The sequence below is a fragment of the Achroia grisella genome, unplaced genomic scaffold (assembly GCF_030625045.1).
Source record: "Achroia grisella isolate CSIRO2021 unplaced genomic scaffold, CSIRO_AGI_Agris_v1 utg546, whole genome shotgun sequence".
In the NCBI taxonomy this organism is placed as follows: domain Eukaryota; kingdom Metazoa; phylum Arthropoda; class Insecta; order Lepidoptera; family Pyralidae; genus Achroia; species Achroia grisella.
Genome location: NW_026712931.1, coordinates 2,553,896 through 2,568,755, shown reverse-complemented (window position 1 = coordinate 2,568,755; position 14,860 = coordinate 2,553,896). Strand labels below are relative to the sequence as shown.

At 31.8% G+C, this 14,860-nt stretch overlaps 2 protein-coding genes and 1 non-coding gene across 4 annotated transcripts; 2 read left to right on the top strand and 1 right to left on the bottom strand.

Moving 5' to 3' along the window:
• Positions 1–602: 602 nt before the first annotated feature.
• Positions 603–8,957, bottom strand: LOC131848263 (histone deacetylase HDAC1). Its single transcript, XM_059198063.1, has 11 exons — positions 8,785–8,957; positions 7,248–7,360; positions 6,605–6,722; positions 6,112–6,212; positions 5,612–5,855; positions 5,168–5,344; positions 4,186–4,288; positions 3,624–3,858; positions 3,342–3,431; positions 2,690–2,837; positions 603–2,247 (listed from the first exon to the last, which is right to left on the bottom strand). The coding sequence occupies exons 1-11, from the start codon at positions 8,831–8,833 to the stop codon at positions 2,171–2,173; spliced, it is 1,455 nt and encodes a 484-aa protein (XP_059054046.1). The 5' UTR covers positions 8,834–8,957; the 3' UTR covers positions 603–2,170.
• A 960-nt stretch (positions 8,958–9,917) lies between these two features.
• Positions 9,918–14,590, top strand: LOC131848300 (ATP-dependent RNA helicase p62). Of its 2 annotated transcripts, XM_059198107.1 has the most exons (6): positions 9,919–9,953; positions 10,143–10,225; positions 11,187–12,215; positions 12,432–12,670; positions 13,433–13,611; positions 14,017–14,590. In XM_059198107.1, coding segments are annotated over exons 2-6 (1,632 nt in total). In that variant the 5' UTR covers positions 9,919–9,953; positions 10,143–10,223; the 3' UTR covers positions 14,200–14,590. The 2 variants fall into 2 exon arrangements, with proteins under 2 accessions (XP_059054091.1, XP_059054090.1); XM_059198108.1 differs by lacking the exons at positions 13,433–13,611; positions 14,017–14,590 and adding an exon at positions 12,778–13,042 and having other exon boundaries at positions 9,918–9,953.
• LOC131848331 (small nucleolar RNA SNORA57) lies at positions 13,660–13,795 on the top strand. Its single transcript, XR_009357756.1, has one exon. It is a non-coding gene; the product is annotated as a small nucleolar RNA SNORA57 (small nucleolar RNA).
• Positions 14,591–14,860: the final 270 nt, after the last annotated feature.

The window sequence follows — 14,860 nt, the reverse complement described above, 5'->3', positions numbered from 1 at the left end:
GGCAGTACCATATAGATATAGGTGTGTCGTATACCTAATTGTAGAATCGATTGTGCTATGTTTTATTTAATAACATAAAAATGAATACACGTACTGTCGCTGTTGTTGATAGTATGTACTATTATACTATTGTGAAGTTATAGGTATACCAGTAGCTATCCCTTTAATCAAAGAGGTAAGCACAATAAAAAATTATGAACACAAAATTAAATATCTTTCCTAATATTACATACTTATATTAGTACATTTCATAAATCACAATTTTATAGTAAGTGTAATAAATACTACTTAAACATTCTTGTGACTAAATTATATTTTTATATTAATTAATTATGAAACTTCAATATTGAGATATAATCATGTAGCAATATTTTTCCATTATTCTGATAATTACTATTGGTAGCAACTCCACGTCTTTCTATACGTAAAACTAAAAACAAAATTTGATGTAAATATGCTAACCCGCAGAAAATGCATTACAATTATTGAGGTAAAAATCTCGGTTAATTACATTTTACCATTGTTTAAGTGTTTTTTAAACATATATGTTTTTAAAAAATTACAGATTATGCATATATAATATAGATCATTCTTGATTTTGTTTGAATATGATGTATCTCTAAAATAGGAGAAAAGCTATATAAAAATATGTTAAAAGTATTCTGTACTTCTAAATTCGACCATCCTAAATTAGTGTTTTGGGAGTCATGAATATGAGATACTAGTCACATATATTTAAGTGACAAAAATCGACAATTTTCATCGTATGGAAATATGTATAATATTCGCAAGTCTAACCTTATCGTTTATTTATAACTCCGTCCCATTTACTAATAATATGATAGTGGTATTGACTGCAACTATACTAATTCACATTTGAATTTACTGACGATTGTTATATATATAATAATACTATTGTTAAATACACAAATGTATTGGATTGCGTCGTTACAAATAAACTACCATTTTTAAACAAATAAACTAAGAATAATCTCTATCAGTTCTTTTATCATTACAAATTCGTAACTAAATATTTGTAATTTGTGTTAATTACATAAATCTTAATCGGTTTTTAACTTTTTTTTTATATTTGGTATACGTGTATCTTGTAAATAAATTGGCTAATAATCAATTTATTACGTGCCTGTAAAATTCTGCATTTGGATCAGGTATGTCCTATATTGGATATTTCCAAAAATATATGCTACATGGTATAAGAAAAATAATACGTTTAAGATAATATTATAAGTTATATCAGGGAACAGCCAGGCAGTCAGGGCTTATAAATATACTTACATTCGAAACAATGTAATATTTTAAACAAACAAATTGTTATGAAAATTACCTAGATCGGATACTTTAAACCAAATCTAAAACAAAGCTTCTCCATTCAGACTGTTTTTGTGTATATATGTTACGGAATAACGTCGACAATTTAACATGTTTTATTGAATCATGAAATTAACACCAACAATAAATTGCTCCGACATTACTAACTCATACTAAAATACATGATTCTGGAGTTTTTCAGTATTAATTTGAGGGACAAATTTTGATATTGTTATCATTCTCCACAATTAATGGAGAAGATAAGTTCAAGTTGAACTGCGTAAGTGACCTTCGTGGTGAATTATTTCACGTCAATGTTTTTAAAAACAGCCTGAAACGTTATCACAATGGAATCTTGGTCTTTTTACAAGCTTCATGTTCACCTTCAGGTTATGAAATTGACTATGTTCATTTACTTGATGTATTGTATGGATTTTTATATTTCTAATAAATTTAACTGAAGTGTTAACGAGAATCTGTAATGAAATCACTAAACACAAAGCTTGGTTTCTTACCCAATTAAAAATATTTTTTTGGGTAACTGTGAATTTGAACACATTTTGATAAATACAAAGTAAATAATATCGAAGTATTTCGCATGTATACTTTAATTCATATAATATTAAATATTGTGATCACAACATTTAATATTTGAGAGTGAATGTATTTATAACTAACAAAGACATTAAATGTTATTGACATCAAATAATAATGCAACCTGGTTTTAACTTCATAGGAAGTTCACAGAAACAGCTTATGGCTGACATATTTTATGACTGTATTGCCATAAAGTTATAGTCTAAACACACATGTGTAATGCACTGATCACTTAGCGCCCGCATCAGGGATTTGGTGCCACTTCCTTTTTCGGTTCCTCTACACTGCTCACATTCTTCACATCGTCTTTTATGTCTTCAGCTGTAATATATTTATATTTATGATATAAAATATAATGAAGGGCTTAATATGAAGACTATTAGAGGAAATATTTTATCTGAGACTTAATGATATATCCTAGTTTTGCTTCGCAATTAGAGCCCACTTCTGTTGAGAATGTGACTTGGACTTGGACCAACTAAGACTGCTGCACCGGAGGGGAATCGAGAAGAGCATTCCAACAAATGGCTACTCCCAGAATCATTCATTGGTTCTGGGAATGTAAAGCAAGATGAGGCAGATTTAAGTATTAAGTACCCTTTTATTGAACAAGAAAAGGACTCATGGTCAAGAGTATTAACTAATTTATTGAGATACACTGTTTTGAACAATACAATTGAGAAATGTAGTGATATAATTGATATGTTTGCATTATTCATGATAATTAATTTTCGTTAAAGTATATTAGAAAGAGCATACTTACATTTGATTTCATCCTTAATTTGGGAGCCATCCTTGTCGAGACGTGGTCGTTTGCGTTGAGGCGCGCGATACGAGCGATTATCACGCCGCCCGCCCTCACCTTCGTCCTCGGAATCCGACAACTCACCATCGCCCGTTATGCGTTTATCCTGTTCAACAATAGCGTATTCATATCAGTTATTTTTGTCGTGTCCGATTCTATTAGGCTGAGATATGATCTCCAAACACTCTATGCAACCACCATATTAGGGAGGAAGGGAATTGTTAGTAATGGGTCCAGTTACCCCCATTGCTAGCAATATACCATGTTAGGTCGGTCTCCACGCGGTTCCTCCTGGAAACCATCGTGGTTAATTCCTGGTTATTTAATCACGATGGGCAAACTGACCTAACCTCATGTTCATCTTATCGTCCTACACTGGTGACCCCGCCAGCGTAAACCTAATAATGATAATGGAATGGTGCACCATTCCATTATCATTATGTCATTACATCATATTATATCATTATCATCAATGACAAAAAAAAACACCATATTGCCAGCTTAGCTGTAGCTTTGTATACATAACAAAATATGTGACAAATAAAATTTCCGTTCTGTTATTTTACTAACAGATCAAGTTAAAAAGCTTACAAAACCTCAGTACACTTACTTTTTCACTTTGTGGCAGTCTTTCATCTTTGTCAATCTTATCTTCGTCCTCTGATTCATCATTTACCGCATCTTCGGGAATGGCTTGTACCTGATAAAATAATTCAAAATTATATTAATTTAATAATTAAATACGTAATATAAATTGCTAGTCTGTATAGTAGTTAGAACCATCACTAGCTGTATCTCGCGTGTTGTTCGCGTCAAATACAGATATTAAATACATATTAAAGAATGAAATCTGATTTTTTACTATATATATATATATATATAAATGAAATACCTGTACACCGGGTGCATGCGGCAACATTCGTAGATTTTCAAATAGTCTGTTTTTAATCTTCTCCAAGTACTCAGGTGTGTTCTGATTGGACATATTGCTGGGAGATATGTGCAGCTTGAAGTCCGGGCCGAAGTATTCGAAGTAATCATTGTAAGGCAACTCGTTAGCAATCTCAACACCCAGTGCCACTGATGTCTCATACGTCCAGCAACGTGATACGTTTCGGATCGTGTATCTATACAAATAAATACCAATTATCATATTGCATTCTCTTTTCTAATGTCTTAGTAACGAATGTCGGCCTCGGGGTTCTAGCAGTTAAGCACATGGTTGTACATCGGATGGTCGCGGGTTTAATTCCTCGCAAGGTGCAAACATTTGTATTCATTAGCATGATTTGTTTGTCCAGTCTGGGTGTTCTCTATTTATTTTAATATGTATATATTTATATCAGTTGTCTAGTACCCATAAGACATATATATATATATAGCTTGGGACTAGATGGCATTTTATGAATTATCCTGAGATATTATTATTATTATAAAAGTAGTATTCTACTCACCCTCCTCCTCCCACAAGAAGAAATGGTAGACCAAATCTCTTGACTAGCTCCACACAACGGCCGTGACCTCTAACTGTTAAGTTGAAACAGCCCAATCTGTCGCCTAGACACACACACAAAAATTAAGCATTTATTTATTAAGTAATAAAATACTAATAGATAAAAATGTGTCCCATGATAATGTCATGTTCATAATAAAATAAAATAAAAGTATTTGATTGCTTGAATTTTTAAAATAAACGACTCTTTATAACATTAGTTAGCTGCAAGTGAAAGTCCCTTCAATATTAGTCTAGCCGTTACAGAGATTACCAAGAATAAAACAGATAGACAGGCAGATAATTTGATGTGGAACTTACATATTAAATACAACAAAATATTTTCAAATTACAAACAGATACTTCAATTTTATTAATTTCTATAGCTTTTTATAGCCATTAAATAGCAGTTTTATTTAACGAGAAGTTATACATGCCACAATAACTAATTTAGAGGATCCTAGCCTCTCAAATCTGGAGTATGATCTATACTTTTCAAACCAAATGTGGCTGTTTCATCACTGTGATTTCCATGATATACAGCATTTCTACTGGTGGATAATAAATATATATTCTTTTTAGCACATTAAGATACAGTAACAATATTAACACTTTGCTGACTGGTGATGAAATAATTCATCTTTCCATATCAAAATGATGACCTCTGACAGTTTAAGTCATCATTGCATTTGCATTATCTACTTAAATACTTTCTTTATATCATAAAAAGACAAACTATTTCACTATTGAATTTTGAATAATTAAGTGTTTTATTTACATATTTAATTACAAAATGATAACAGGTCGCATGACATAATTTCTGTGTAAAAATTGCAATCAACAAATTGTAATTTAGACACTGTGAGAGAATTATCTAATTACCTTTATATTAACTTATTAAATCAAATATAATGTATGGAAATAAGCTAACTTAAAAATCTCACCTGTGAGTGAATCGGCGCCGCATTGCAGTACCACTGCACTTGGCTGGAAGGTCTCCATAACCTTGGAGATGATGGGCACGAAAATTGACTCATAAGATTCATCATCCATACCATCACGCAATGGAATATTCACAGCATAATATTTGCCCTTCCCAGCACCAATGTCGCGAAGATCACCTGAATGTGAAGTAAATATTGTATGAAAACTGGTACAAGTGTCATAAAATGTTATTTTCTTTTCTACACTCTTCTTTATCTGATAAAAAGACAGTGGCTTATCCATATGATTTATTTTATTAAGATATTATTTTACTGTTATTTTAACAGTATTTACCTTGTAAAATGTCTAGTGATGTATTAGTATATAATATAATTAAAATAGACAAAGCAAGTTTCTAGTCTCAAATTCAATGAGTATTAAATATTATTCCTAAAAATACTGACCTGTCCCAGGGAAATATTCCCCGTACTTGTGGAAGGAGACTGTCATTACTCTATCTGTTGTGTAAAATGCTTCCTCCACCCCATCACCATGGTGCACATCAATGTCGATGTATAGCACTCTCTGATGATATTTTAGTAACTCCAATATTCCTAGTACAATGTCATTCACATAGCAGAAACCGGATGCTTCAGACTTCTTTGCATGGTGGAGGCCACCACCCCAGTTGATGCAAATTTCTGATGCCTGATAAATTATTAAATAGTTCTATTATAAAAATATTAATAATAAAATGTAATTAACAAAAAGAGAGGGATGAATTGTGTGAAAGATGAAATATATAAAAGAAGAGTATGATTAGATCTTCTATCTTGATCCCTATCAGCCATGACGGATCAAGAGGACATACTGTGCCAACCCCAAATAATGGGTGGTAAGGCAATGATGATTAATAATGAAATGTAACTAAAAATATTGAAAATTGATTTGTGAGGAATATCACCTGTTTATTAAGTTTCACAGCAGCTGCAACAGAACCTCCAGCAGACAATTGACAAAACTCATACAAGCCGTCAAAAACTGGACAATCCTCTCCAACATTGACTGTAAATATTTTAATTACACATACATACAAATTGTTTCATTTAATTTTCACAAGGTGGAGGTAGTAATAAAATAGTAGTAATTTTACTGTACTTTCTCCTTTGTTTCTCTTAAATAAAATAATATTTAAATATGACGATTCAATAATCGTCATATTTAAATATTATTTTATATATATAGATATATAGATCTATTGATGAAAAAGTCACAAAATGTTAAAATATATATATTGTATGAAAATATGTATAAAATTTCAATATTAATACCAGGGTTTACCAGGTGTCAATAAATAGACTTTCAATATTCAGTCTATTTACTGATTGCCCATCAATTAAAGCACTAGATGTTTTGTATATAGATAGTTAACAACTTAAGATAACATAGTAACTTACACCTCTGCATTTGTTTATTGTACTCAGACATATTATCAGGTCTGATGGAGCGCAGGAAACGAATATAGTCATCTGAGTGGAACTTTGTCATCTCATCAGCTGTTGCCTTATGAGGTCTCTGTTAACAAAGCATTCCCATATATAAGAAGAAGAAAAATAGAAGAATAGGATGTAATGAGAGAAATATCCATAATATAAAAGAATTGTTAAACTTACATATTTAAAAAATACAGATATATATTCTTGAACATAACCTATGTAATAAAGTTACAAGTAACGGCTTAAAAATGATCTACATGTCAATACTGCAATGTGGAGAGCCCATTAGCATTGTATGAAAATATGAGTAGTAGATAATACTATTTTTACAATTGTTTACAATAATATTTACCATGATAAAATTTTTTAACATGGTCAATGCAATGTATACAACAATAATTTAATACCACTTTTACTGTCGAGTTATTACTATTATTATAAGAATGAAACAAAATACTTTTGAAATACTTCATTCAGTATTTTATAGTAACTGACATAAATCTCCTTTTTTCTGTACAAGTTGAGAGCATTTTCATAGGCAATTTATTTTCTAACAAGTGTACAATAATAAAATAAATACTCTATTAAGTGTATTGTAACTTACATAAATTTCCATCTTTCGGTACAAGCCATAATTCAAAAGTAGATTGTGGGTCATGCGTATGCGATGAGGTTTCATGGGGTGACCTTGTCCATAATAGTAATTTCCAATATCACCTATAAAAAAGTAAAAAATATATAATTTTACAAAAGTAAAGATTACAAGGGAAACAGGTAATATATGAATTTTGTATGTTTATATTGAATACTATAAAATGATGAACGAATTGGGTGTATATACTATCCACACAAACACATATATGTATGTACATTATTATTATTATTATTAACAAAATAGCAAAGTATGCTGGTAGGTGAAGTAGTTGACAGTAGTAGACAATGCTGACAGGGCACCATTGGAGGATGATAAGATGAGTGTCAGGTCAGTTAGCTCATCGTGTTAAATTCACCAGGAATTTAATAATCATCTTTATTTGTTTGAGGCAAATAAAGAATTATTACAATAATAATACTCCTTTTTGGTCTCAAACCATTGTGGCAAATAATAATTTCCCACAATGGTTTCCAGGGGGTTCCCCTGCATCAAGATCAACCCAATATGGTACATTGCTAGTCATGCAGTTATTAGTTGATATTGCTTAAAACAATCCCTTTCACCCCAATGCATACCTATAATAACAATATACTAAGGGGAAAAGGGGATTGTTAGTAACATGGATTGATAATCTCATTACTGGCAATGTACCATGTCAGGTTGACCTCCACCCGGTACCCCCTGAAACCATAGTGATAAATTTTTAGTGAATTTGTTACTATGGGCTAACTGACCTGGCCTCAAACTCATCTTATCATCCTTCAGTGGTGCACCGCCAGCGTAAACCGTTAGCGCATGCGGGTGCTCTATTCCATTATCATCCATAAAAAAAATAATAATAATAACAATATACTTCAACACTAAAGATTTTAACAGGATACATGCTATTTAAATAATTTACAATTTTATAAGTTAAAAATCTGGGTTGATGTGTGTATGTAAATAAGTGACCTGTTATTAAAGAAAAAGAAATGGAAGAATAAATTACAAGTGTCAAATAAAAATAAATCTGTCAGTATACTTCATTGTTAAGTTTGTAAATTAAAATATTTTTTTAGAGGTAAGTATCATCACAAATACAAAAATATATAGTATGCAATATTATATCATTGTTTGGCATATATTGCTATAAAAACATTAATATGTATCAATTTTAGTAACATACAGTAATGTTATTCAGTCCATTTTGTAGCTTGAAACATTGCGTCTGTACCACACTTTTCAAGACGCCAGACAAGCTATAGACCAATGGCAACGCAGGATCTGGTACAGACGCTTACGAATGATCCAATACACAATACTATAAAATTGCTAAGATGAATATAAATATTGAAATTGAATTTCTTATCGTTTAAAGGTTACCAAATCTATGTTACATATTTTTAGATGTCGATTATATTAATGATGCGAATATATTGTCAGAAATAAATACAAACGTAATATCTACACACTTGTGCTGGCGGGTAAATAACTTTAAAATACTTACTATCATAATAATAGCACACTCTTTTCTTACTGTGTGGTTGCATAGCCATTTTAATGACTTAAACTTATTAATGTATCCAACGAAAATAAATAATTATTTTACTGATGGATGAAAATTATAAATCAGCAAATACCGACAGCGTTTCAAGCGGACACATATCACAGAGTAACAAAACTTCACTTCACAGTTCACAGATTCACTGTTCACTGCACAGACAAAAAAAAGCAGACAGCCATAGATTAAAATTTTCAGTTTTCCTAACAATGTTTAAACTGCTAAATACCAATAATTATGGTCGAGTGAAAATTATTTATATAAAAAAAAAAGTTTCGATACTTTTTCCGTTATAAACGCAGTTATGTATAACATGTATTATAATACAATGACGGAAACCAACTGCTATCTAACTATCATTCACTGCAGTTATTATCACACCGGTACACATGTATTATACCTTCGTCTTGAATCACTTTATTTATTGCTAAAAACTACATTAAAATCCGTTACGTAATTTAAGAGATTTAATTAAATAGACAGCAGGGCGACTTTAGCAGCAATAGCAACTTCATTTTCTATTATTTAGAGACTTAACGTTATGTCACCGGTTAAAATGTTGTTCTTATACTCATTAAAATGATCAAAAGTCAATATTTAGTTTAGTATTTATGTATATAAAAAGAGAAAACATATTTAATAATAAAAAACATGACTCTGAGTCTCTCAGGAAAATAGTGTTTCCTTATTTGCCTTCTTCATAAATGGAATTCCAATAGTTTAGTCAGGTATTACGCATATGTAATATGTCAGGTACATTATGCATATGTTTTCGATTACATATGAAGAATAAAACTTATGGAAATGTGCAATGCAGTGTCAGCTATATCAACTGTCGCACAAAACTTTGACTTCAGAATGGCTATTGTATTTATATTTTTAATGCATTCTTATTTTTAGCATTTTCAACATTGCATTTTTTTTAATTAATGACCGTGTTCTGTTTTTAGAACATTATAATTTAATGGCTTTTTTAAGTAGTTCCATTAGCATACTTATGAAAGCTTTGTACTTTTTTATGAGAGTCTATGGTGTTCTACTTAGTGGCCCCGCCCAAACGTTGTGAGCAACACTGAATTTCGTAACGATTTCTTTCCGTGACAGCAGTGGTCAAGGTAAGACGTGTTTCGAATTATTATTTTTATAATGAAATTTTTCTTACGTGTTACTTCTTTTCTGATATCCTTAACTGTTTAAATTGTGCGTATCTATAACCAATATATTTCAACAATTAATATATTTTATTCTAAGATTTTGACTTTGTAATCATTTTGACATTTTTATAATCATCCATCTTGTTTCAGACATATCGACCCTGCTTCAATTTCATTGGCAACAAATCCAATTTTAATAGGAACATCATCCATTGAATTTCAACACTGATAATGTGAGTATAAACTTAATAACCTTTTATTTAGGTTTTATTATTTATTTTTTATAATAACTACTCTTTATTAATGGTTGGTGTCTGTCTATCTATGTGGTCTTATTAAATACCACGTCCATAATTGCCACGACCTACACTTTTACGTCGTACATATGATTATATTTTTCAAACCGTTTCTAACAATATTTAAAAACGTTTCAAATCCTTAACAAATTTAGTACAGTATTCATACTTGAAGAAATTATTAACATAGTTTACATCCTTCTCTTAACATGTCTTCTCCCACATACCATGCCATAGTAAATTTCTACTAACAAAAGTAAAACTTAATCTTTCATTTGAGAGGTATTCATACCGCACAAGTTGTATATGACTATATTTTTAAACCTAAATTTTTTGCATTTAATATATCAAAACACGCTAAGATAATATCCATATGATATTATCTTAATCCATCTTTGAAATTAAATTAAATTTTATACGATGTTTAATCTAATTCATTATTAACCAATGTATCAACCATAAAAAGTATGAAATGAAAGTTTCTATCCAGCGGCATCTACATATCCACTTCGTTCTTCTTTGACAAAATGGCGTCTTTATTTGCTATTGACCTATTTATGTATACCTACTGTATTTATTCTCAATTTCTTTTGTATTATGAAATTGTAAAGGGGTGACGAATTTATTACTTTACTACCTTCGTTAGGAATACTATAGGATCTTTGTCTTATCATATGGCCCATTTAGTATAGTACTTACAGTATGGTAGGTAAGTATGGTTATATGTAAAGGAAATACATATGATCTAAAAAGTTGTGTAGATATGTGTATAATTGAATGTTTTGGATATTATAGAATATTATAGTTAATCAAGTACACGACTTTGTCAAACACGTGTTGTTTGACGTCATCCACTTTGATATAATAACCAGATATTAATTAATTAATATTTTATTAGGTCTGGGAATTGGAACAATAGCCGTGGCGGAAACGGCAATTCCCGATTTGGGAATGGCGGAGGAAACAAATTTGGCAACAATGGGGGTTCTAAATTTGGCGGAGGCGGTGGTGGTGGCCGCTTTGGAGGTTTTGGTGGGAAGAAAGAGTTTTCGGGCGGTCAGAGCATGCGAAAGCCGAATTGGGACACCCTAACTTTGCAGCCGTTCAACAAAGATTTCTACAACCCCCATTCTTTTGTATTAAATAGATCTGAATATGAGGTAGAAGAGTACAGAAATCAACATGAAATTACTGTTAGTGGATTAGATGTCCCAAATCCTATCCAACAATTTGAAGAAGCAAACTTTCCTGATTATGTAATGCAGAGTATCAGTAACATGGGATATAAGGAGCCTACAGCTATTCAAGCACAAGGATGGCCTATGGCCATGTCTGGAAAGAATTTGGTTGGCATAGCCCAAACTGGATCTGGTAAAACATTAGCTTACATTTTGCCTGCCATAGTACATATCAACAACCAGCAAAAAATAAGGCGTGGGGATGGTCCTATTGCTTTAGTGCTGGCTCCAACTAGGGAGTTAGCTCAACAAATTCAACAGGTAACTACTGATTTTGGCAACACTTCATATGTTCGTAATACCTGTATATTTGGTGGTGCGCCAAAGAGAGAGCAAGCACGTGATCTGGAGAGGGGTGTGGAAATTGTCATTGCAACACCTGGCAGACTAATAGACTTCTTGGAAAAAGGTACCACCAATCTTCAGCGCTGCACATACTTGGTTCTGGATGAAGCTGATCGTATGTTGGATATGGGTTTTGAACCTCAAATTAGGAAGATCATTGAACAGATTCGCCCTGATAGACAAACTTTAATGTGGTCTGCAACATGGCCTAAAGAAGTAAAAAAATTAGCTGAAGATTATTTAGGAGATTACTTACAAATTAATATTGGGTCATTACAGCTCTCTGCAAACCATAACATTTTACAGATTATTGATGTTTGTCAAGAACACGAAAAGGAAAACAAGTGAGTTGTCTATTTTTTTATAATGTCAGGAACAAAATCTGTTATTTTCAATTTATATACTTTTGATAAATGATGACATTGCAGGTTATGATTTGATTTTGATTAAATACATAATACAATCCTCTAAGAAGATCTGATACTATAACTTCTAAATTAATAAATAGCATTTGGCTATTATAATATTGCTGTATTTTTTACCATTGCTTTTATTTACAGATTAAATGTATTATTGCAAGAAATTGGCCAAAGTCAAGAACCAGGTGCCAAGACTATAATATTTGTTGAAACTAAGAGGAAAGTAGAAAATATAACTAGAAACATTAGAAGATATGGTTGGCCAGCAGTTTGTATGCATGGAGATAAAACTCAACAAGAAAGAGATGAAACCTTATATCAATTCAAACAGGGCCGTGCCAGTATTCTTGTTGCAACTGATGTTGCAGCTAGGGGATTAGGTATATTTCATTTTTTTATTTTTTTTATTATACATTTTTATCACAATGACAAATGCTTTTTAAAATTCATATAATTTATAACATGCATTTGTTTTTTATATTTTCAGAGGCACTGGCGGAAAGTTATTGTGTTCTGGTAGCTACCCCAATTTTATGGGCAAGCTTACTGCACTGGATTTGTAGATGAGAAGTCTGATGCAGTTTTGTCTTTACTAGAGAATGCAATAACTCGTCATTATTATGGTGCCTCAAAAGTGCCTTTCACTATGATTGGACCCGAGGCCGGAAAGCTTGATGGTATGTCCGTAAATGCGGATACACTTGATAGTGTTGAAAACCTGGTGATGCACTACATTGAAAATTAAAATAGATGAGATTACCAATTTAAGAGAACAAATGGTGCATCGTTGAAAAACTTGACCAAGGATTGAGATGACAAGAGGTCAAGGGTTTTCTATTTCGGCCAAATGGAGTTTTAAATGGGGCAGTGTGATAAAAGCGGTGTTACATTGAATATGAGATAAACTTCCTATGCCCTTGACAAGACTCCAGGGTTCTGAGTGAGAGGCAATATTGACATTTCTGTATATCTGTGTAACTCATTCATGTAAGTAATGCAGTTATGAGTTACAATATCTAGATTAGATCAAGATTACTGTATATTTATAATTAATGTGTTGTTTATAGTTCATTTATAGTGAATCATCTTCATATTTTTATTACTGAAATTATAAAATAGTTACTAATAAATATTTTTTACAGATGTGGATGGAATAAAGTATGTCATTAATTTTGACTACCCTAACTCTTCTGAAGACTATATTCATCGTATTGGTAGGACAGGTCGGTCAAAGACGAAAGGAACATCTTATGCATTCTTCACACCCTCAAACTCTCGCCAAGCTAAAGACCTTGTATCTGTACTTCAAGAAGCCAACCAGGTAATAATTTCACTTCACATACATAATTCATAATTTTATTTACATATTCCTCATACCTTTGGCATGGGTACGTTTCCATAGCGTAACATGAATGCAAGTATGAGGTACAGAAAAATACAGCTACATGCCTTCGGTGTTCACACATTTTTCTGTCTGAATCCCATCCTCAGATGTTGTAACAGTGTTTCATTTCTCCGAGTCTACCTGCAATACCCATCATTTTTAATTTTATATTTATCCAATTCCTAATAATGTCATACTCATTTTGAGGATGCTAGTTCCCCTTTTGTGCAGGAAAACTTTAGTTTAACTTTAGACAAGACTAGTTTTTTTTTATTATTATTTCATCATTATTTCTGATAAAAAAATATAGTTAAGTTAAAGAATATTTATGTATTGTTTCAGTCTGTTAATCCACAACTGCAGTCAATGGCTGACCGATGCGGCGGTGGTGGCGGAGGTGGTTGGAATAGAAACCGATATGGAGGAGGACGCTCAGGGGGTGGATCTTTTAAACGTGGCAGTAACTTCGGTAGGGGTCATGGACAAGGAGGGGGCGGTGGCCATAAAAGATTTAATGATTATTAAGTGTATAAAATAAATATAGCAAATCCTCATAGGAATACTTGACTGTGTGAAAGTGTAATAGATATTGTTCTGGTTGTTTGATGATCCAGTAAGCTAGTTATTTATTATGCATCCCTTGTTTGATCATCTGTATTTAAGTTTATCGCACTGTGATATTTTTTTTATCTGTGATTCTAGTGGGGATTAGCTTAAACATAAAATAATTGTCTCGCTAAATCATGGATTTTACAATGTAAGACCATGGTACTGATGTTATTACCTGTTTTTATATTCCATTCTAAGTATAGTTTTTAATTTATAAGTCTGCTGAAATTTCGACTAGTTTCCTTGATTCCACACTCCTGAACCTTGGTCCATGTGAAAATGTCTAATTAAATGTACTAAAAGAAAATGGTTGTTTTTGATTTTGAATTTTGATTCCTGCAACTGACGCCTAAACGCCTTTTAATATTCTCCAAAACTGATAATGGCAATTCATCCTCCACCGACTACACATCGTGGTAGATTAGCGGTGGTATACTGTGAATTTGCTTGTCAACATGGTATTCAGTGACTACGGATACAGTGCTTATGTGAACAAAGCATGTTTTGTCGTAATCATATATATGTGAAGTTGTTTCTAAGTTTTTATGTTCTAATAATATAAAACTACATTCAATTA